This window comes from Geotrypetes seraphini, chromosome 1 (assembly GCF_902459505.1).
Source record: "Geotrypetes seraphini chromosome 1, aGeoSer1.1, whole genome shotgun sequence".
Lineage (NCBI taxonomy): Eukaryota > Metazoa > Chordata > Amphibia > Gymnophiona > Dermophiidae > Geotrypetes > Geotrypetes seraphini.
The window spans coordinates 292513420-292537925 of NC_047084.1; the positions used below are offsets into that span (position 1 = coordinate 292513420).

Consider the following 24506-nt stretch of genomic DNA (forward strand, 5'->3'; position numbering starts at 1 on the left):
ATCCGGAGAATCACTAATTACTGCGCCCAGAAAGTGAGCTTGAGAGGGCAAATCCATTCAATCATCGTCCAGGGGAAAACACCCTCTGACTACCATCCCCTGCGTCTGCCGAAGAAGCTAAGAAGCTTGGAATTTCGAGACGAAGCCATGAGGTCTAGTTCCAGGAGACCTCACCTTAATACAAAGAGCTGGAATGCCTGAGCAAATAGGACCCAATTTCCAGGATGTAGAAGAATCAACTATTACTACCACTTACCATGCCCAGAATTTGCAGTGAGCAAGTCTATCTAAACCCATTTCCTGTCCTGTAAAATGATGTGCTGACAGAAGACTAGATTCCATCCATTAAAGTAGAACCATTACTTTACTCGCTAAATGAGTACATCACATACTTTCCGGGATGTAGGGGAATACCACCGTCATAACACTGTCCCAAAAGACCAACATCATCATTCCGGAAGAATGGTCTGAAACTCCTGAAACGGTAGTCTGACTGTGCTTCAGTCCAGAAGAAGGAACAAGTACCGACTCCTCACCTGAGGAATTGAAGGCACTGAGCCCCCCAACCTGACAGCCTGGGATGTATGGCGTCTTGGAGCCAGTCCAGCAAAGACTGAGGCATGCCTTTGACAAGATTAATCCCGCTGAGCCACCAAATAATATTGAGCGATGCTTGAGGAGCCTACTAGAAACCACAATTGGAGCCTTGAGATATAGGGAACCACTGGAACAAAAGTGACCGCTGCAGCGCTCTCATGGGAAAACGAGTCGAAGTTCCCAGTGGATACACCCCCACAGGTCCTAGAACCTGTACAGAATCCCATACTCTTGTTCTCGGTGACAGAAGAAGGCAAACCTGAGACTGGAATCCGTCGCCCCAGACTCTGGGAAGAAACACATTCCTCCCCCATGTGAACAATATCCCCATGATATTCCAATAAATATTACAGGAGAAAAGAGCTCATTGGAAATTTGAAGATTCACTTCCAAAGAATTGAAGAAAAGAAGTTCAAATAAAAGAAATCACCCGTTAGTGTCTGACGAAGTGACCTAGGTGCAAGACATCCGAATCAAGCAATCGTCTAAGAAAGAAAGTACCTGAATCTCCTGGTTGCGCCAAAACGCCACGACTGCCTACATTGTCAAAAATGTTCATGGAGCCGGGGCTCGTTCAAATGGCATCAGCCGAACTGATAGGGCTGCCAAGGATGTCACAGCGAATACCCCGGTGATGTGACGGCCATAAAGGGATATGTAAGTAGACCCCTGTGAGACCGAGCGCTGTAAAGAACTCACACTGTAGCCCCGCTGCAATAATCGATCTCACAATTTACTTTCAGAAACATCTACCCTTGAGAAACTAATCGACCCATAGGAAATTCAGCCCCTGACCGACCGATCCCCCCTTTATGGACACTACGAAGAAAACTGAATAACTTCCCTTGCCACTTTGTTCTGGAGGAACAGGAACAACCGTCCCGTGTTCCAGGAAGCCTTGAAGGGGACCCTGCACCCATATCACCTTAGGCTGCTCAATACACAGCGAGTCTTAGAAAGAATCAGGAAAGGGAGAAGAGGATTGAAAGTTGATTAGACATTCCCCCTTCCGCAAGAAACCTAATGTGTTGACAGACCCCACGCGAATGACACACGGGAGGTCGGGGAACGGGCTGGACAAGAGGTGCAAGTTCTGTATAAGAAAACTCCAGATTTGCGGTGCAAAAAAGAAGAGAAGAAGAAAACGGCCAACCAGGACCATACAGATTGGAATTCTGGAAACAGGCTCGTGACGGCTAGGAGTAAAAACAACTCCATAAAAGCTGCTCCCTAGTACCATCGACTCTTAAAGTAAAGACACCCTAAGGGAAAAGTAGAAACTGAATACAGTGCCCCAAGGCAAAGTATATGTACCCGGATGTCTGAAAGATATGACACCCATTCCAAAAGAGAAACTTCAGGGAGGATTCAAACTGACTTATAGCCCTGGCTCCCCCCACTGAGAGCCGCCCAGTTCCTGGCTGTGAGGTGAAATGAACCCCCAAATAACTATGCAAACAGGGGAAAAAAAGGGGGGCTGCCAATCATACGTCAGGAGAAGACGGTAGCCTCATAAGTCTGTATAGTATCCTGTAAAACACAGGACCATTCCGAAACAAATAAAACCTAGTCCTGCCCATTGGAAAAGGCAAGGCGCCACCCGGCTACCCCACTCCCTCTGTCGAGTGCAGCCCAACAGGAAACCTAGCACTCTAGGACAATAAATTATTTCTATAGCGCTAGCAGACACCAGCAGCGCGGCCCCAAGGCGCAAAGAAGAGGAAAACAGACAAACTGTATAAACTTCACCATACAGGGACCCCAGGAGAGGGGAGGATAGATCCGAACCAAGATCCGGTTATCTCCCTGCCGTTGACATCCCTCAGCGGCAATTTGACTGCTGCCGCCCCAGTGCAAGAACAAGCCGCAACCTAGGAACCAAGCACGCAATGGTTCTCCCTCTTCCACACCCTCAGGCAATTCAGGATGACTCCCATGCTAGAAAAAGTAGAGAGGCCCAAACAACAGCCTCGGGAGAGAGTCCAACTGCCGCATTATTGGTAACTGCAACCCGCAGATGCAGCTATGTCCATAAACAGGGAGACCGTGGTATGCACAGCACGAAGTGAGATGCCGAAACAGACTCCAAGAACGCCGCAGCGCTCCCGCCAGCATTGGAGCACAAGCGCGAGTCTCCGGCTTGCCGACAGGCACTGGTTCTACAAACAGTGACCATCTGGTCAACTGAAACACAGCCACGGTACACGCTGTGCAAATGGCAGCCTCAGTGAACAGGCCGCCACTACGAGGACTCTCCCGCCCACACATGAGAACAAGCTCGCGCCTCCTGCACGCGGGAAGGCATCGGCTCGTTCAACGGTGACCAAAATACATATCTGGAGCCCTCCATCGAAACATTTCCACACATTCCAAAAGTCTGAGAAATAAATCATCTATTTGTTGAACCACGCGACCGCACAGCTGCAGTTTCCACAGAAATATCAAACCAACAACAAAACCCACAATTCTAAGACAACTTCAAACTAAACTCACAACTCCAACACCAACAAAAAATATAACCCGCAATCGCAATATAAAAAGAAATACTCACAACCTAGTGGACAGGGCTAGCAGACGTCGGTAGACACTGGTTCAGCACCACTGACAGGCCACAATCATATATAGCAAAAGTGATCTCTGTTGCTTTTTTTTTTTTTTGTAAGGGAAAGAAGAAAAAATAGAGACCCAGATAGACCCTCTATCACTGGAGGCAGGGACCTTGGGGGGGGTACAGGTGTGACCCCTAAAGCCGGCACCTTTCAGCCGGACACCCCTGTCTCACTGAAGAGAAAATCTCAACAGGAGAAAAGCATGTTACAGCCACAGTCAGAATCCAGGAGCTAGTTGAATAGCGACCATCACTTGCTGGAAGATAGAGTATACTGGAGATGCAGGAGGCGTGCCAGCCAATAAGACCACCTGTCAATCAATTTCTCTATCTCCGCCTGCTGGTAGCTGTGTCTCTGGATTCATCTGCTGCTGCTGCTAAGGAAGAGAGTGATAGAGACAGAAAGACCTGGATCAAAGGTGGGAGGACTCAAAATGTTAGCAGAAGGAAGAGATAGGGAGAAACCTGAAACAGGAGAGGCAGAAGAGAGGGTGGGTGGGCAGATGTTGGACTTGGGGGTGTATAGAGGGAAGAGAGAGAGAGATTACAGAGAGGTGGAAAGATTCTGGACCAGGGAGGGAGGAAGGAAGGAAGGAGAGAGAGAGGCATAGAAAGACCTGGAAGAAAGGAAAACACAAATGCTGGACATTGGGTGGGGGTGGGGGAGGTTCTAAGCAGAAGAAAGACAGAGAGAGAGAGGCCTGAACTAAAGGGGAAAGACAGGAAGCAGATGCTGGACTATGGAAGGTGCAGACAGAAGAGACAAAGGGGGACAGACCATGAGGAAGAACAGAGATGCAAGATCATAACAGAGGAGGGATAGAGAGGGAGACATGTTGCCAATAGGGGTGGAGGAGAGAAGAAAAAAAGCTGGACTCCTAGAGGGACAGAGAGAGATGTTGGTTGGGGAATGGAACAAGGTCTGGAGGACAAATATGGGGGTATTTTACTATGGCGCGCTAAATGCTAAAGCGTCCACAGAATATAATGGGTGCATTAGCACTTAGCGTGCACTAAATCGGCTAGCGAGCCTTAGTAAAAGAGGGGGTATATGTTTAGTATTTTTATTGTTGGTAGATCATTTTGATTTGGTCATTTTAAAAGTAGCTCGCAAATCAAAAAAGTGTGCGTACCCCTGAGCTAAGTGATAGATTTGATCAAACTTCTGTGTAGTAGCAGCTGTAGATACAGAATTTCTTCAATATGCCAGGTCAGCCTGTCTCTGGATGTGCACATACACATACACCCAAGCCCAGATATGTGCCACAGGGTTCTTTTCTTAGGAATAGAAAATTGGAAAATACTTAAGAGAATTGCCTGTATGAATGACATGCAAGGTCCCACAGTCCCTAATAGCACGTCTGCCCTCTACAGCCACTGTGATTGACAGTCTGACCCCCATCGCTCTAGGACAAAACAGCAGTGGGGGAAGGAGGCAGAAAACTAGCTGCTGGCTTAATGGGCAAACCTGTTCATGAAAATTAATTCCACCTGTCAGTGCAAAACAGAGAAAATGTCAAGAGAGGTTGCAAAGAAATATGTAGAAAAAAAAGAACACACCAAAGTCCCTGTACAAAATAAAGGGGCAGAAAGTGCCATGCTTGAAAGAATTTTAATAACTTTTCCACCACAAGGATATTAAGGTGTGGTATGAAATTCCATTTTCTTTCAGTCCCTAAACAACTACCATATTTTTTGCTCCATAACACGCATCCGACCATAAGACACACTCTAGATTTAGAGTAGGAAAACAAGAAAAAAAATATTCTGAACCAAATTGTGTACCAATATATACCAGGCTTTGAACCCAGTCCCCCTGCCAGGCTCTGCACCCTGTCTCCCTTTCCCTGCCAGGCTCTGCACCTTGTTCCTTTAATTTTTCATATACACACAATACATATAGCAGATATAAATTCTCAAAACTGACACATTTTGATCACTAAATTGAAAATAAAATCATTTTTCCTACCTTTGTTGGCTGGTGATTTCATGAGTCTCCTTCTTTCCTTCCTTCCTTTCTTCACTCAGGCTCAATTGTCCCTTTCTATTCTCTCCCTCCCAAGTCCCAAGTTCGTTGCCCCTCCCCCTCACTGCCTTCCAGCCTTTCTCCTTCGTCCTCCCTCCCAGGCCAAAGACTGACTTCCTACCTCCCTGCTGTGCCAAAGCCTGCCTTCCTCCCTCCCTGCCACGCTGAAGCCTGCCTACCAGCCGCCAATTCCTTCTCCTGCACTCGTCGCAACTCCAGAAAGGTAAGGGAAGGGCCAGCGTGCAGCAATTGCACATTGCCGGCCCACAAGCCTTACCCTGACGTCAGTTCTGTCGTCATTGAGAAGGGAAGGGCCAGCCGATTGGCTGGCCAGGACCTTCTCTCCAATGTCAGAACTGACGTCGAGGGAAGGCTTGTGGGCCGGCGATGTGCAATCGCTGCACGCTGGCCCTTCCCTTCCTGGAGTTGCGGCGAGCGGCAGTGGTGACAGGCAGGCCGGGGAGGGGGGGAGCAGCGGCGGCGTACCCCCAACAACGGGACAATTAAATAGGTACGACAGGGTGGGTGGGAGGTATTTTAAAAATTTATTTTTGCTGCATAAGACGCACCGACATTTCCACTCACTTTTGGGTGGAAAAAAAGTGCGTCTTATGGAGCGAAAAATATGGTAAGCAATTGCTGTTCTGGCTCAAAAACAACATTCATGCTTCTGATTCCCTGAAAGAGCAACCTGCTCAAAGGATCAGGTATAACGCACATTTCCATTAAACTAAACTAATTTTAGCCATAAGCAAGGTCTGAACATAGGCTGACTTTTCAAAGAATATTTCACTTATTTGTTTACAGAGCACCTCTCCAACATAATTCTCTCATCTCAACTAATGTAGATCAGTGTAAACTATTTCAAGATGCAATAGTTACCACCAATATATCTACAATATTTCTTTAAATAAATAAATGTAAATAAACAGTGGTATGTTATTTTCATTTTGCTTGCTCCAAAATGCAGCAGTAGCCTCATATATGGATTATGGAAATTGGAACACTTACAGCACTACTATATGAAACTATATTGGCTGTCCATAACTGCAAGGATCAGGTTTAAACTAGATATCACTGCCTTTAAGATCCTAAGAGGGAATGCCTCCGCTTACCTAACAGCCATCCTACTCCAGGGTACTCCAGGGTACCTCCAACGGATATTCCACCAGAAATTTTTTCCACTTAAAATTCCCAGCAAGTAACAATATAAATTCTACTGGCAAATTACCTTATCCATCCAATATCAATTAGCAAAATGCTGGAACCAACTACTGCTTACACTACATTCTTGTGACCATTATCTCAGGTTCAGAAAACTTTTAAAGGCATTTCTCTATCAAGACAAGGAACCAACCCTGAATTAACTGAATGGCAATTGTAAAAGCCCATTCCTAAACCATCTAATACAACTCCAAGGACAAAACGAAGAGCTGATGACCTACTTGTACTAGTACTAGTACTACTACTACAACCTAATTGTATTAATAGTTGTACTGATCTACCTATACTAGTAGCAATATTGAATGTCCGTGTCAAACTGTCCATTGTAACCTCCTGGGTAACTGATCCAACCTCTTGTAATGTAATCCAACCTTGAATTGAATAGGTAAAGGCAGAATAGAAAACCTAATTAACATAACTTGGTCAATCTATATTTGTATCACTTTTCACCCATGATTCCAATGATGTAGACCTATTTACAATGTATATTTTTGCTTATATAATTTGATCTAACATAATATAATATGCTAACACCACAAAACATATAAGCATTAAAAAACCCCAAGAATGTTAATAAAGAACTTGCCTTTTCTTTTCACCCAGTTAAGGTTGTGGCAGTAAACCTGGTTTCTACTTATGACAGATTCATAAATTTTGAAATAAAAGTTATATAATGCAAAATATTTATTCAATGAGATTCTAGCTAAAAATAAGTAAAAGTATGTAAATGACAGAACCCATGTTTTGCTTCTCTATTCTGTGATGTAGATCTGTGAAACACCACACACCCCTTAATGAGATCAAAGTATATAGTGTAAGACAACAATAGTTCTTACTACATGACTGCAGCCAATCACAGAGTGGCGCGCTCCTGCATTATGCATCTCTCTTCAAAAACAAAGGCAGCCGTCTAGGAGACCACATTTGACAACCACTACTAAAAATGTACCGGGGGGGGGGAGGAAATGTAGTGTATTTGGTTCATAAAACGCATCTCCTTTTCAGGGGTGGAAAAAGTGCGTCTTATGGTCCGAATAATACAGTAATATCTGGCAATGGAAGATCATTTTTGAACATAGAGAAAAGCCTGGCTCTTTAATAACTTTATGGACGCAGCATCATCAGCTGTTGTACCAGTATTACATCAGAGCTATTTAAATGCCTTGGTATTTTGTGGCAGTCATGGAAGCTACATTGAAGTCTGCACTTAACAGGTCCCTCCTTACGGCTATTTGAAGAAGAGCAATAAATCACTCTTATTTGTGAGGCATTTATTGAACATGTGTATTTGAAACTTTTATTTCTTCTTTCAGAAATATACAATCAAAAACTGAATGTCTCAGAAAAGATGAGTTGGGTTCCCTGAAACAGTTTCTCAAAACATGGTCCATGTCGGGACCCAAAATGCATAAGTTAAGTGAAATAAATTGTTTACTTATAAAAGTATTTAATGCTGAAGCACAAGTAGAAAAGAGAAAAAATAAATTAGAAAAAGGTAGCTATTTTGGGATTACCTCTGGTACATAACTACTAGTTTTTCTCCCCATTTTGCCAATGCCCATGAGCTAATTTATAACTCTTTACCAGTAGAGTTACAGCTTTTGTTGCTACTGATTTAAACTCACATTCATGTATATTTTTTAGAAAGTGAATGAAAAAAGGCAAACATGGAGGCTCAATATGCATGCTGTGGATCAATTTGTATGAATTTCAGAAGGGACTGAGTGTTTGCAATTGGAATGTAATAATTTTGATACTTTACCTGAGATGAAGATCTTCTGAAAACTTAAGGCAGGCATAAATAAATTCTTTAATCTGATTATATACTTTAGGCACAAACTCGGAAAAAGGGAACTTCTTTGGAAATGGCTGCTGCAAAGTACAGAAACAAAAGCCATTACGATATGATCCAAAAGTATCAGCAAGTGGAAGAAATAGTCTCATTTTAATGGAGCAAGAGAATTAAAAGCACAATTAATCTGAATTATTATATTTTACCTAGATATAAATAACTGATCATAAAATGTGGTACACCGACAAATGCACAAAAGTCAATTGCGCCCCATCAATTGTGTGCACCGACAAATGTGTGCAGGACAATTGTGGCCCGTCAATTCCGCCCCGTGAATACAGTGTACATACGAGTCATACGAATACATATAGTATACATATGAATCTGCACTCGACAACGACATGACAGGCCTAAGGCCCTGATTGGCTGAGGTGCCTGTGCCAATTAGGACCTTCCAGATGAGCAATGTAAAGGGTTCCCATAATCATCAGGTAAACCTTACCCTAACACTAGATAGGAAGTGAATATTTTCAGTTTAGTGGGGGGGGGGGGGTCCCCACCCCCTTCAAAAAAGAGGGTTAACTTTGTAACCTTCAAAAAAACAAAATAGCATTCACATCGGGCTGCTAGATACCAGGGTCACTAGATACCAAGTTAGTGTACTGGGGTGGGGTGGGATGGGTGGTCCCCCACACACCCCTCAAAAAAGACAAAATAGTATTCACATTGGGCACAGTGCATACATTTGTCCTACTCGCAATTGTTGGGTCGCATTTGTCACCTAAAATGTAGATATTAACAATGGACTTGCAATTGTTAAACTAATCTAAAAGATTATAATTACATGAAGATGAAATCAGCTCAGCACATTGAGTTTAACTTTTGATGTGTATGTATCTGTGTTTAACTAATAGCAAATCAGAGAAAGGCAAACCTCTCAGAGTGAATGTAGCTACACTGAACAAGCAAATTATTTTCTTATTATAATCTATTTTGTATCATACATTACCATTTTCCCCTTAAACCACACCATACCATATGAAGGGACACGTCTTGTAGTTTTCCATAGAATGTGTTTTGAAGCTGTAAGAAAACCAGGCCCTGTTTGTTTTTCCTTCTCTGTAATAATGTAAGGACATCTATGTTTGAAAAGATGTGTGTTCTTATGCTATGTTTAATCCAGATTGTTTGCCTTCTCCTGCTGATATACTACAAGGCCATTGTATATTTGAGAGATGTGTTTTCTTATTCTGTTGTAAAGTGAATCTAATTGTTTTCTTAGCTGTATTTGTAAGAAAATTTAGATAAGATTTTGCTGGCCAAATCATATCTAGTCTTTGGTCTTAGATAAGTAAAGGATTTTGTTATTTCTTTTAAAGTTGCATGTGATCTGTGTCCACATATGGTTTGCATTTACGTCATATGCTGACGACCCTTACCCATGTAAAATGTATAAAAGGAAGTACAGAATATTCAATAAAGCGGACATATTTGAGAGATAATAGGTGTCTGTTTTCTCTTAGATATTGTCCCCGGATGCATCTGCTTGTCAAATGACAGAGTGTGTACGGCCATAATCGGGCCTTATCACCATATAGTTTCTTATACCATGCAATTGTCAACAAGGATTCAATGTGGTTAACAATAAGATTTGAGATCAATCATTACAATAAGATTCTAGAGAGCATTGGAGGATTGCAGTCAGACAGTTACAAGGAAAAGAGATTTTAACATTTTCTTGAAGTTGTAATACAAAGTGGCCTGACATATAGTGGTAGGCTATTCCAGACTTTGGGGCCCTGGAATTTGAAAGTGGATTTGAATAGTTTTTTCCAATTGAACCAGTATTGCTAAAAGACAAAATCATGGCGATTATGCTAGATTACATAATTATGATGATAGAAGAAAAAAATTCCATAAAACTGTTTGTTATACATCTGTATCAATCTCTCTCGATATATATGAGGATATTTATTTATTTAGATTTATTTACTGCCTTTTTTTGAAGAAATTTATCAAAAGTAAAGTACAGGCAAAAATAACCTGATCATATGCAACATGCAATTACAGCATTAAAATAATTTCAAACAACAGTATACACTGTAACATAATGTACTACTTCAAATTGTCAACAAAACACACATTAAAATCTTAATCTCACAGAGGATAGGCACATTTGGAACTTATAGATAGAGTGTAACAGGTATATAACAGGAGTATAACAGGAATTTAATAAGTGTAACTACCTTAAGAAAAAAATGTCATGAAAGATATATGTCAAGAAAAAACTCGGAATTGTGAAACTCAAAATATTACAAAAAACACTTTCACTGAAATGAGAAAATGTCATAAAAGGAACGCAGCACTGCTATAGTTCTAAAGGGGAGGTACAGCTAACTGGAGGAAAAAGCCTCAGATAGGAGCCCTTCCACCACCACAATAGTGGTCCAAGGTGGTTGGACGTAACACCTCACTGGCAAAAAACCTCCAGACCGACCCCCCGTAGTAAAGAACTTAAAGCAGGGCGGCGGTGCAAACGATAGAGGATAACAATCCACTTATCTACGTAGATAAGTGGATTGTTATCCTCTATCGTTTGCACCGCCGCCCTGCTTTAAGTTCTTTACTACGGGGGGTCGGTCTGGAGGTTTTTTGCCAGTGAGGTGTTACGTCCAACCACCTTGGACCACTATTGTGGTGGTGGAAGGGCTCCTATCTGAGGCTTTTTCCTCCAGTTAGCTGTACCTCCCCTTTAGAACTATAGCAGTGCTGCGTTCCTTTTATGACATTTTCTCATTTCAGTGAAAGTGTTTTTTGTAATATGAAAGATATATGTGTCATAAGCAAGTCCGGTTCCACACAGAAGGAGAGATTAGGTTCTAACCTCGATAATCTTCTTTCTAGTAGAGAAGCACATCAGTCTTAAATGGATGCGTAGTGCATCCCCACTCATGCATCTGAAGAAGGATGCCAATCACATCTTTCAGTAACATCCTCTTGCTCCTCTGGAGTGTGCCCTCTGAGATCAGTTTGTACCAAAGCAGTTGAGCACCCCAGTATGGGCATAAGAACAAGGAGGGATACTAGGAACTCCCTGAAAATCTGAATAGTCTGCTCAGCAACGATAATATAGAATTAATTAACATAAAACTGAACTGGCACTAATAGCTAAACAGTTCCCTTTAGCATGAGGACTATACTATAAGAGTATCTTACCTTTCCCCTTGTTGACAAATAGACAAGTTCCAGGAGAGTCACAAGGTCTGAGACAGAAAACAAGGCTAATAGCACATCTGACAGGGTGGGCTTCAAAACTGATATGCTTCTCTAATAAAAAGAAGATTATCAAGGTAAGAACCTAACCTTCCCTTATAGTGCAAGAAGCACATCAGTCTTGAATGGATAGGAAGTAAAGCAGTCCCCTGAATTTTAGGCATGGCAGAAGAGCCTGCTGATAACACCGAGGAGCCAACATTGGCCTCACCTATGCTGCCATGTCCATTCTATACAACCTTATGAAAGTAAGAAGGGTGGACCATTAGCTGGTCTACAAATCTCCTCGGGTGGAACTGCCCGGGATTTTGCCCATGAAGACACCATTCCTCTTGTGGAATGTGCTTTCATAGAGATCAGCTGTTGTTTATCACATCCGATATAAGCTGATGAAATTGCCATGCAAATCCATCTTGAAATGGAAGCCTTAGATGTTGGCTGTCCACTCCAACCAGAACTCATTAATAAGAAAAGGTGACTTGAAAGGCGAAAATCGTTAGCTACCTCCTCACATCTAACAAATCTAATACCTTGTCCATTTTCTTAACTCCATTTGGATGAAACACAGGTAAATGCACTTCTTGATTAACATGGAATGCCAACACCACCTTAGGTAAAAAAGAAAACACTGTGTATAGTGACACACCAGCCTCTATGAATGGCCCTCAGCTCCAAGCTGTTGATGGACCACTTCCTCTGTGAGGGTATCCATCAACCCTGAACTGGGCAATCTTCACAAAGAGTCCCCCAACCATACAGGTTGGTATCCATTGTCAGGATTATCCAAGACTAAATGTGTAGAGGAAAATCATTGGCTAGAACCTCCAGCCGGAGCCACCGATCCAAACTGCGTCAAGCTTCTGCTGTCCAGGGCAACTGCTTCTACAGTGCTTCTTCCTGGGGAGACCATCTGGATACCAAAGAATGTTGAAGAGGAAGAAAATGAGCCTTCACCCAAGGAATCATGTCTATGGTTGCTACCACTGACCCCTAAACTTGCAGATAGTGCCAAACAGTTGGAGCTGGTAACACCAAGATCTGCAATATCTGATGTCTGAGCTTTTTTTTCCCATTGCTTTAGAAGAAAAACTCAATCTTTTGCCATATTGAAATGAATCCCCAGATAGTCCAGGGATTGCGACCGCTCCAGGTGACTCTTTCAGAAATTGACGATCTAGCCCAACACATGCAAAAGCTGGACCATCTGCACAACTGCATGCTGGTTGTCCTCCTTGGATGCCACTCTGATCAACCAGTCATCCAAATATGAGTGCACCTGGATCCCTTCTTTGCGAAGGTAAGCAGCTGCCACCACCATCACTTTAGTAAAGGTGCACGGTACAGCTGCCAACCCAAAAGATAGCACTGAAAACTGAAAATGTCTCCCTAGGACATGAAAATGCAGAAATTTAATATGATTTGGAAATATTGGGGTATGTAAATATGCTTCGGTCAAATCCAGGGAGGTTAAGAACCCCACTGGTGCCACCGATACAATGACCAAATGCATGGTCTCCATTCTGAATTGTGGCACTTTTAATGCTGCATTTATCAACTTCAGGACCAGGATAGGTCTCCAATCTTCTGAATCTTTCTTGGACATGTATGTAAAGTTTATGCCCAAGCCAACTCTTCTTCCGGCACCGCTTCTATGCTCTGGATAGCCAGAATGCGCTTCACCATAGTACGCATCCTGGCTACTTGCTCTGGTTGGCCAGTTGGAAAATCCACAAACAAGTTGTCAAGAAGATGAAAACACTTGAGTTTGTAGCACTCTCAAATGATAGATAGGACCCACTGGTCTAATAAATGCTTGCCCAGACTTACCAGAACTCTACTAGCCTTCTCTCTATTTGTGGAAGGTCTGACTAAGGCCTGGCATCACTGAAATATTTGAGTCATTGCCACATAGCAGTAGCCTGAACCCAGCACTCTCTTGAAACCTTCAGACCTCTGTTTGGAACGGTGATGAAACAAAAGCGAGACGGACAAAGCCACGCCGACAATAGAGACAATTGCGCGCAAGACTCCAGCGCACCACTGTAAAAGTTTATTTTAAATGGCACCGATGGGGGTGGGTGGGGGGAACCCCCCTACTTTACTTAATAGTGTTCGTGCTGCCGTTCGCGCTGCCATTTGGGGGTGTAATCCCCCCATTATACAGAAAACTTAACTTTTCCCCTAAAAAAAAGGGAAAAAGTTAAGTTTCCTCTATAATGGGGGTTTACAACCCCCCAAAACCACCTGCAACAGCAGTGCAAACACTATTAAGTAAACTGGGGGGATTCCCCCCTCACACCCCCTATCAGAGCTCTTTAAAATATACTTTTACGGCAGAGCACTGGAGTCTTAAGCTCAATTGTCTGCGCGGTTTGTCCTGCGCACTTATGACTGTAAACCATTTGAAACCATCAAATGTCTTCTGAGTAGAAGAGTTTGGTGCTGAGGAAAAAAAAAGCCTGGACCTCTAAAAGAAGTCTCACCTCGATCCTCCCATCAGATAAGGATTTCAGCCAATGATCCGTCACACTGGCCATAAGATCATCTAAGCCCTTACCAAATAGCATAGACCCTTTAAAAAGGAGCTTTTCAAAGTAGTCTTGGGCGCCAAATTGCACACCCAGTGCCTGATCCAGAGCATTCTATGAGCGGAGACAGAATAAGCAGAAGCTTTGCTCAAAACCCTAAAAACATCATCCACGGTATCTGCCACAAAATCCACCCCTGAAAGAATTTTTAAGGGGCAAGAATTGTCCTCTGTAAAAGGAGACTGACACATCTTATAGAAACATGATGGCAGATAAAAGCCAAAGGGCCCATCAAGTCTGCCCATCCACACTAATCATTATCTCTTCCTCTCTCTAAGAGATCTCTAAGAGATCATCTATCCAACGCTTTCTTGAATTCAGACAGTCTGTCTTCACCACTTCTTCCAGGAATCTGTTATATGCATCTATCACCCCTTCTGTAAAAAAGTATTTCCTTAGATTACTCCTGAGCCTATCACTTCTTAACGTCATCCTATGCCTTTTCATTCCAGAGCTTCCTTTAAAAAGAAAGAGATTTGACTCGTGTGCATTTACATCACATAGATATTTAAATGGCTCTATCATATCTCCCCTCTCCCACCTTTCCTCCAAAGTATACAGATTGAGATCTTTAAGTCTGTCCCCATACATCTTATTACGAAAACCACACATCATTTTAGTAGCTTTCCTCCGGACTGACTCATTCTTTTTATATCTTTTTGAAGGTGCGGCCTCCAGAATTGTACACAATCTTCTAAATGAGAGATCTCACCAGGAGCATCAATACTTCCTTTTTCCTACTGGCCATACCTCTCCCTATGCACCATAGTATTCTTCTAGCTTTTGCCATCAACTTTTTAACCTGTTTGGCCACCTTAAGGTCATCACATACAATCACACCCAAGTCCCACTCTTCTGTCATGGACATAAGTTCTTCACCCCCTAAACCGTACCATTCCCTCGGGTTTTTGTAGCCCAAATGCATGACCATGCATTTCTTAGCATTAAATTTTAGCTGCCAAATTTCAGACCATTCTACAAACTTCGCCAGGCCTTTCTTCATGTTATTCACACCATCTGGCGTGTCTACTCTATTGTAGATTTTTGTATCATCCGCAAAGAGGCAAATATTACCTGACAGCACTTCAGCAATATTGTTTATACAAATGTTAAAAAGAACAGGCCTAAGAACAGAACCTTGAGGCACACAACTGGTAACATCCCTTTCCTCAGAGTGATCTCCATTGATCATTACCCTCTGTTGCCTTCCACTCAACTAGTTCTTGACCCATCCCGACACTTTGGGAGCCATCCCAAGGGCATTCAGTTTATTTATTAGATATCTGTGTGGAACTCTGTCAAAGGCTTTGCTAAAATCTAAATACACCACATCTAGCACACTCCCTCTATCCAATTCTCTGGTTACCCAGTTAAAGAAATTTATCACATTTGTCTCCTAGTGAATCCATGTTGTCTCCGGTCCTGTAATCCACAGGATTCCAGAAACTTCACCATTCTGTTTTAAGAGTGTTTCCATTAATTTGCTTACCACAGAAGTCAAACTTACTGGCCTGTAATTCCCTACTTCTTCCTTTCTTCCACTTTTGTAGAGAGAGACCACATCCGCCCTTCTCCAGTCCTCTAGTATCACTCCCAACAAGAGACTCATTGAAAAGGTCAGTCAGCGGAGCAGCCAGAAGTTTCCTAAGTTCCTTCAGAACCCTCACAGATGTACACCATCTGGCCCCATCGCTTTGTCTACCTTTATTTTAGCTCTTCATGAACACAACCCTCTGAAAATCAATGAGGGTCTACCACTCCTCCAACCCTATTCACATATATCTTCTGCAATCCCACTCCCGGCGTTCAGCCATGAACACAAAACAGAAATAAGCAATTCAGCCTTTTCTTTATCAGCTTCTACATATTTCTCCCCTTCACCTTTGAGACTCACAATGCCACTTTTGCACCTCTTCCTATCACTAATATATCTAAAAAATGTCTTGTCTCCCCATTTTACCTTGTCAGCTATTTTTTCTTCCATTTGCATCTTTGCTTTCCTGACTACACGACCAGCCTCTCTTAACTTTTCCAGATATTTTTGCCTGTTTTCCTTTCTGTGATATTTTGTAGTTTATGAAAACTAACCTCTTATTCCTTACCTTCTCAGCTACTACTTTTGAGAACCAAAACAGCCTTTTTTTCCTCTTACTTTTACTTACTTGCCTCACCAAAAGGTTTGTAGCTCTTACAATTACTACTTTCAGTTTTGCCCACTGCATTTCCACTCCTTCCAGACATTCCCATCCAGACAACTCCTTGACGTAGTTGTACTCCTTGTAGTTTTTTTAAAGTCTAGAACCTTTGCTTTTGAATGAGCCCTCTCTATACCCATCTTAATATTAAACCGTACCATGCAGTGATCACTGGATGCCAGATGACCACCCACTGTAACATCAGAAACACTTTCCTCATTTGTAAGCACTATGTCCAGTATGACCCCCCATCCCGCGTAGGTTCCATTACCAACTGCTGGAACAATTCTCCTTGTAGAAAATCCAGGATCTCCTACTTCTAGTAGACCCCACAATAGGGATACTGCAATCAACATTTGGCATGTTAAAATCACCTATTAGTAAAACTTCCCCTTTTTTAGATATTTTCTGAATGTCTACTATTAAATCTCTGTCTACTTTTTCTGTCTGTAAAAGAGGTCTGTATATCACACCAATGTAAATACATTCACCATTCCCTTATTCTTCCTACCCTGTCTTTCCTGAACAGATTATAGCCCGGTATAACTACATTCCAGTCATGATTCTCCATGAACCATGTCTCCGTGATCACCACTATATCTAACTCCTCTTCTTCCATCACAGCTTCTCGATTCAGAATCTTGTTTCCCATACTTCAAGCATTAGTATATACTGCTTTCCAGACATTGCCCTCTTTTCCCATCCGTGTAGAGGTATTCAAGTGATTTACTTACCTGAAGACTTATACTCACCTGGGGGGATTTGAACACCTTGCCCCATCACTTCTAGATTAAAGTCCTCTTCAGTAGATTAGCCAAAGACACATCCATCTTCCCTTCTTTGACAGACACACACCATCCCTGCTCAGACACTGCTACCACGATATTCAGCCTCAGGGCCAGAGACTCAAATTGTCTCTTAAGCACTAGATCTACCCTGTGGTCCTGCACATCCTTAAGGACCACACCTCCCTCACTAAGGAGCAAAATATACTTAGTAACCTGTACAACCAAAGATTCCACCTTAGGGGTGGTGAACAGCTGTTGGAAATCAGGAGATACAGTGTTCAACTTTGTCATAGCCATGGCCCCCCCGGCATGATTGAGTTCAAACTGAAGCTTAATTCAGAAAAAACGAAATTCTTTGTAGCTTCACCTCATCCGTTCGATACGAAAACAACATCATTGTATATCAATAAATTTAACTATCGCATTCAATCTACTATTAAGGTTCTAGGTATTATACTGGATCGGGGTTTGACAATGAAGGACCAAGTGGACTCTTTGGTTAGAAAGGGTTTCTTTACTCTTTAAAAGCTCTGGTCCATTAGGGCATATTTTGATGCTTGTTCATTTAGAGCTTTGGTGCAATCTCTCATATTGAGCCAACTTCACTACTGCAATATTGCCTATTCAGCAATTTCTCAGAAGAACATGCAACAATTGCGAATGGTGCAAAATACAGGGGTCAGGTTGATTTTCAGGTTGAAGAAATTGCAAGTAGCTTCCCCAAACCTTCTCCTCTGATGCAATTTCCGGTTTCTGCCGCATCGCATCAGAAGAGAAGCTTTGGGGCAACCGTGCACATGCAATTAGTGAGAAAGGCAGCTGCATCAAGGCACCTCTGAAAAAGAAAACTGGTTTGGAAAAGCGCTGTAAAGATGAGGGGAAGGGAGGGAGATGGCCCGACTAGGGGAAGAGATGCCTGGACAGCGTGGCCCCCTGGAGCTATAGGGCCCAGGGTAGCTGCCCTGTTTGCCCTCCCCTAACGTCAGCCCTGGTCATAGCACCATTCCGGCGAGCTCCCTGATGTTTTTGAGCCCGAGGCACTTGCCTGCTGGGCCTACCCTTTAATCCAGCCTGACTGGGGCTAGATCCGAGATTCTATTTTATAAAGGCACAATTTTTGGACTTCTCATATACTATAGAAATCCTGTTATAAAAAATGACCTTTAAAAAGTGTATTGTTTTTCATTTTTAGGTTTATTAAATTGATTTTTTAAACTGAACATTCTGCAGACGTACACACAAAATAATGACACAAATGGAAAACATTTTAAACTTAAATGCATAATTGCATTTCTGTGGTCTTTGATATTTCCATAGTGATGGCATGGGAAGATGACAAACCCCCTTTGAAAAGCAACTGCCAAACCCACCACACTAGCTTTAAGATCCCTGTAATAGTTTTCTTTTTGATTATTATTGCTTTTAGACATACTTTAGTATATAGAAGTGATAACATCACAGTCTTTGTGATATAATAATCCTGCAGATGCGAGTCTTTCTATAATACATAGAAGTGTCTGGTATACTAAAGTCTGCACATTTGCACATCATTCAACATGAATGTGTAAAAGCAAAAAATTAATAAAAATGAAAATTATTCTTAAATATAAGATGATTTTATACCAGTTTGACAAAATGTGCTTTAAATATACAGTATATAGAAAACTATCAAATTATTGTTAAACTTTTTCCCTTTTGAGAACAAAGACTAAGGGTATGAGAGGAAATTTTAACTGATCTAGCAAACCAGTTCTTTCCAAGAAGTATTCCAGTGAATAATATACATAAAGATTTAAAACAATCCGCACAAGTGTTTCTAGGTGTGATTGATCTTCATGGGATAATATTATAAAGTATTTTCCATATAAATAGCATGTTTTATATGTGGAAAATGGCTCTTATATAATTGTGCAGCTGAATAAGTGCACTACATTTAGGGTTTTGATAATGTGCACACACACAGAATATACGAGTACACATATATTTACACCCTCTTTGTATACACTTGAGGATAAGGGTCTGTGCATTACTGAGGCTGGTTCTGGTTTCTATTCAATAAAGGCATCTAAAGATCTGGACCTACGTGCCCATATACAGTATGTGCTTTTTTTTTTTTTTTTTTTTTCAAACTTTGACACTAGTGTTCTGTTATAAAATTACTCCTCACATGTTCAAGAGCTTGTTTCAATGTTTTTTGAATACCTGAAATATGTTTTACACATACAGATAGAACCAATATATGCATTCAAGTACGTGTGAGTAGATGAACAATGATCTAATCTGTTATAGCCATCCATCATAAGAACATAAGAGCTGGCCTACGAGGTCAAACCAAGGATACATTTAGTCCAGCATCCTGTTTCAGACAGTGGCCAGTCCAGTTCAAAAGAGCCAAAAAGTAGCAAGATTCTATGTTATTTAACCCCTACTTTAATAATGGTTTATGGATTTCCCTCCAGGAATCTATCCAAACCTTTTCAAACACAGAGATTAAGTCCTAGTAATTTCCAATAGGATAGTGCCTAGGCCACACTACATCCTTTCCCCAAATGTAGGTATGATTGATAAGTTCTCACAGAAGTTACTGTACTTCAGACAGATTGAATTAGAAAAACATTGGCATGATTTAGAACCATGGTTTTCAAAACTTTTAATACCTTTTCTAACTGCACATCCTGGAATGGGAATTGGCCAACTATCTTCTTATATACTTCTTCATCTGCCACTGGTATTGGGCTGTAGTTATCAGAATCCAATATGTTTCTGTTGGGGAAAAAAACTGTTTTAAAAATTCTGAAATTAACAGGTTAAAACATCCCTTTTTAATACAGTGAAAAACCTTCCTACCCAGCCAGTAAATATATACGGTAATTCTAAGATACAACACTAAAAGAGTTCTTTATTTTTTCTTTTTCTCTTAGGCTTCCTCAGCTAGTATCATGATTATTGCAGTTGTCCAGGTCTTGCTGCATCTGGGTAGGTAGAACTGACATTTCAGCCACCATGCTGTGGCTTTCTTCAGGGTGTACTGTGAGGTCTGCAGTTTGTCTTTACATATAGTGGGTCCTCCAACTCACCAACTTATATGCTTGCTGAGAGCTATCTTGTCATTAGCACCTTATTTTGTTTATTAAAATTGTGGCAATGAACCTTTTATATAATAATAATAATTATTATTTTATTTTTTATATATTGCCCTACCACATAGTTCTAGGCGGTTCACATACAATGCTAAAATTATATAATCAATGAATAAAAATACAATGTTTTAAAAAACAGTGCTAAAATTATACAATAAATGAATAATAAACAATTTACTAAAATACAATAAATTTCTCAAGAATGTACAAACTATAAGATCAATATGCAAATTTCCAATCGATATTCTGGAACATCAGTTTACAAATTTGTCGAATAAATCAGTTTTTAGTAGTTTCCTAAAGGACTACTATGAGAAATAATAGTGCTTAGCCATAAATCCATTTTACCTGCCTGAAAACCGAGCAATTTATCGAGAAATCTCTTATAACGACAAGGCTTAATAGTCGAGAAAACAAATAAATATTGCCCTCGGGTAATTCTATTAGGTTTGTATTGTTCAAAGCATAAAGACAAATGAGTAGGAGCCATACCAAACAGTACTTTAAAACAGGTGCAATCAAACTTAAACCATACACTAGCCTCAAAAGGCAACCAATGCAATTGTCGGTAAGATGGAGTAATATGGTCACATTTTTTCAATCCAAAAATTAGTCGAACTGCCGTGTTCTGTATAAGTCTCAATTTGAGCATGCTCAATTATATGCTCAAATGCTTTTAATTATTCAAAATGCTTTTAATTATTCAAAACTACTTGTGTACTTCCTATCCTAGAATGCCTCTTCAATCCCAGAGGTAAAAGTAATTGTGTTCTTCCAGGGGAGCTCAGAACAGTTTATAATCAGGGGTGTCCAACCTGCAGCCCCGTGAAGTATTTTGTGCGGCTCCGGTCGAGAGCGATGCAGTGTTTTCCTCTGCTGCCCCTGGGTGTTTACCGTCTTGCTGGCTCTCTCTTCTGTCTTGTTGCAGCGTTTGCACGTTTGTGCGGCCCCAGAAACATTTTTTTGGGCCAGTGCGGCCCAGGGAAACCAAAAGGTTGGAGACCCCTGGTTTACATGAATTTATCCATGTACTCAAGCATTTTTCCCTGTTTGTCCTGATGGGCTCACAATCTATCTAATGTACCTGGGGCAATGGGGGGATTAGGTGACTTACACAGGGTCATAAGGAGAAGTGTGGGTTTAAACCCACAACCTCAGGGTGCTGAGGCTGTAGCTTTAACCACTGTGCCTCATTTTACCTGTGAAAAGAATAATTTTATAACAGAGCACCTAGATCTGGGAGGTGAAGAAGGCATCCATTTTATAAGGTCATATAAGTGCCTATGTGTCTTTATAAAATACAAGCACAATTCCCGAAGAAGTTATGCCTAGATTGAAGATGTGAACATTTATGCCTGTTTAGAAGTGTATTCATTCTTTAGTTCCCCAATATCTCTCCTCTCTTGTATCGCCTTTCACCAGGTATCGTAATGTTATCGGGATTTATGCTTTTGCAAGGTGCTTTCTGCTTTCCTGCAAGATCTTTCGATCGTTACTGCTTACAGCTTGTTCCTATAAACACTTTAGAACTCAGTAGAAAACCTATCTTTTCTCAAAATACTTGGTCAAGTAACTTTCATGTTCTTCATGATATTGTTTAGAATCTTTTGAAAACTGCGTTGAACTTACGGCTACATGGTTAAAAAGCAAGATGTTATATTATGTTATCTTTTCAGAATGGCTAGGGGTTCTGTGAACCATGGGGTTTTTTTTCCTTCTAATTTTCTTTAGCTTTTTTGGAGTCATGTTTGATAGAATTTGGCTCCTGCTAAAATTTCAGGTAGTTAGCATTTGCTTGGTGTTCGGTTCTGGTGTGCTTGGTTGATCTGTGGCTTTGGTTGTTATATTTAGCTGATTAATTATTTGATTCCAAAATTGTTAAGGTTTTATTTTTTGAGACCTTCTTACTGAATGTGTAGGGTCGCTCTGTTTTTTTTCATAGACCTGTTAGGTGTATTAGGTTTAAATTTTAAAAGGTGATGATCTGACCATATGGTAGAGCACCATTCTGACAATCAATTGTGGGGTGGTCTCTTTTTTTGGTAAGAGTCGCAAAGAAGTCTAGTGTGTGACCTTTAATGTGGGTGGATGCTGTTTGTATAGATGTTGATATTAAGCAAATTTCCATGAAATTCTTCATTGTCCCTATCCTCCAGGTGGAGATTCAGGTCATCTAATAAAATTAGCTCTTCAAAAGAAGTGGTGCAGTGTAGGATGATTTCATACAATTTGTGGTGAGTTTAGCTCCATGATCCCGGTGGCCTGTAGAGCAAAATGAAGTCTATTGTGCCGGTTTTGTCCAACAGGTGTAGCAGTTCTAAATCATTATCTACTCTGGTGTCTATAGCTGAAAACATAAGGTCCTCTTTGTAAATTGCTGAGAGTCCCCCACCTCTTTTATTACCTTCTCACAGTCCATTCATAAATTTTTAATCCTGAGGGAGATATATTTAATAACTGAGGAGGCTTCAGATCTGGAATCCATGAGATAAAGGCAATGCTGCTATTGTTGCCATCTACTGGATCATGGATCAGAGCTGCTTTATTGCAGATAATGTGGGCATTAAAGTAGTAGCATTCTACTGGTGTGGTCTCCATGTTATGTGTAGATTTAGGCAGAAGAGGAATTTGTATTAAGTTGGAGTCTGTGCGTGACTTACTGTTCATATGTCTCCTGGGCCTGTTGCACTCATAGCTATTAATGTTGTTCATCGTTGTCCATTTTAAGCTTATTTTATAAAAGCAATGCAAGGGGCTCATTTTCAAAGAACACAATTGTCTTAAAATGGTCAAAAAAATGTCTATTAGCCAAAAATATCCAAGTTGTGATTTTGGAACAGCAGAATTTGGATATTCTACACTGCAGTTTGTCCAAATAGCAAGGAAGTATGTTGTGGGCATGTTTTTGGACAGGACTAGGGAGGGCCCAAATTAGGATATACAACAACAATCAAATGAGAAGAAATGTCCAAGTCTGAAAAGGATGTTTTATTAGACCAGTTTCAGTAACATCCAGTGTACAAAAAGGTGCTACGATTGAGCAGTTGACCCCTGGAAGGATTAAAGCATGAATTCTCCAGTGGCTGCTGTCCCCCTCCCTCTCCCCTGAAAGTGAAACTGGGAAGAAACAGCAGGCTCTATGACAGCATCAGGTATTACAGGCATTCTGAGGAGTAGCCTAGCTTTTGGTGCAGTGGACTATAAACCAAGGGACCCAGGTTCAATTCCCACTTCAGCTCTTTTTCTCCCTTTCAATTTTGAGACCTCCAGAAACAGACATATACCCACTGTGCCTAAATACTGTATTTATGACACCTGCAAGCTTAAATACAATTCAAGTGGTACAGTCAGGTATTGTAAGTATTTCTCTGTACCTGGAGGGCTCAGAATTCAAAAGAGTTGTAGGGCAGTATTAACCTGGATGCCCGGTTCACACTCCACTGCATTGACCACTAGGCTGCCCCCTCTGCTCTGTGTATGTCTGTAAATATGACATCATCCCTCCTTTACCCTGGATTTTTGGTGTTCATAATTTAGACTTTCAGTTTGCAAAAGGAATCCTTCTACGGAAGCCTACAAACACTTACCAAGATGGAGGGTGGCCATTTTAAGTAAGACCTTTATCTGAAAAAGCTCTAAAAATTGTCCTATGCATGTTTATAAGATATAGAGAGACACGTGTTTCCCTACCTGAATACTCCTGACCACTTTTTCAGAAGAATCTCACTATATTGGTCTCGAATTTCCAGCAACATGTCAAACAGTTGGTTGACAGGGAAGCCGTACTCCTGTGTCAAAATGAAAAGGAACACAAGCTTATTTTCTGTCATCAATTATAGACCTAGATCAACAAGCAAAACAAAGTATACATTGTGTGCTTTATCATATCTCAGTGTAAAATGAAAAAAAACAACCTTTATAATTTTGAAAATAAATAAAATTGCACAAATACATATCAATCTTTATAAGATTACTGGTGATAGCATTATTTCCTTTGAGATTACAAAAAAAAGAAAAACAGGCCATATCATTTACATGATTCATTATACAGGTCAGAGAACAAACAACAATCCACCAAAGAGTTCCACAAGGAAAGCAGGAGAGCAAAAACAAGGAGAACTGTGTAACTGAATGCATATAAGTAGAGGTTAATAAAAAACGGAAATGTATTTTTATTGGACTAACTTAACAGATGGTTTCAGGAGATAATGAAACAACATTTCTGAGAGAGAAAACAAGCAATTTACACAAAATCATGGCTGCAAGATTCAGCAA

General features: G+C 41.0%; 1 protein-coding gene across 9 annotated transcripts in view; it reads right to left on the minus strand.

Annotated features, from left to right (window-relative positions):
- The window catches only part of EXOC6B (exocyst complex component 6B), a 920925-nt gene that overhangs the window by 378855 nt on the left and 517564 nt on the right, over positions 1–24506 (minus strand). For 8 of the 9 annotated variants that reach the window (XR_004540231.1, XM_033953524.1, XM_033953525.1 and 5 more), the window contains 3 exons: positions 23922–24019; positions 19749–19854; positions 8218–8327 (listed from right to left, as the gene is read on the minus strand). Coding sequence is in view for 8 of the 9 variants with exons in the window: in XM_033953524.1 (XP_033809415.1) it covers positions 8218–8327; positions 19749–19854; positions 23922–24019 (314 nt within the window). In the remaining variant the exon portion in view is untranslated. The remainder of the gene's footprint in view (positions 1–8217; positions 8328–19748; positions 19855–23921; positions 24020–24506) is intronic. The other variant, XM_033953543.1, reaches the window with a different exon arrangement.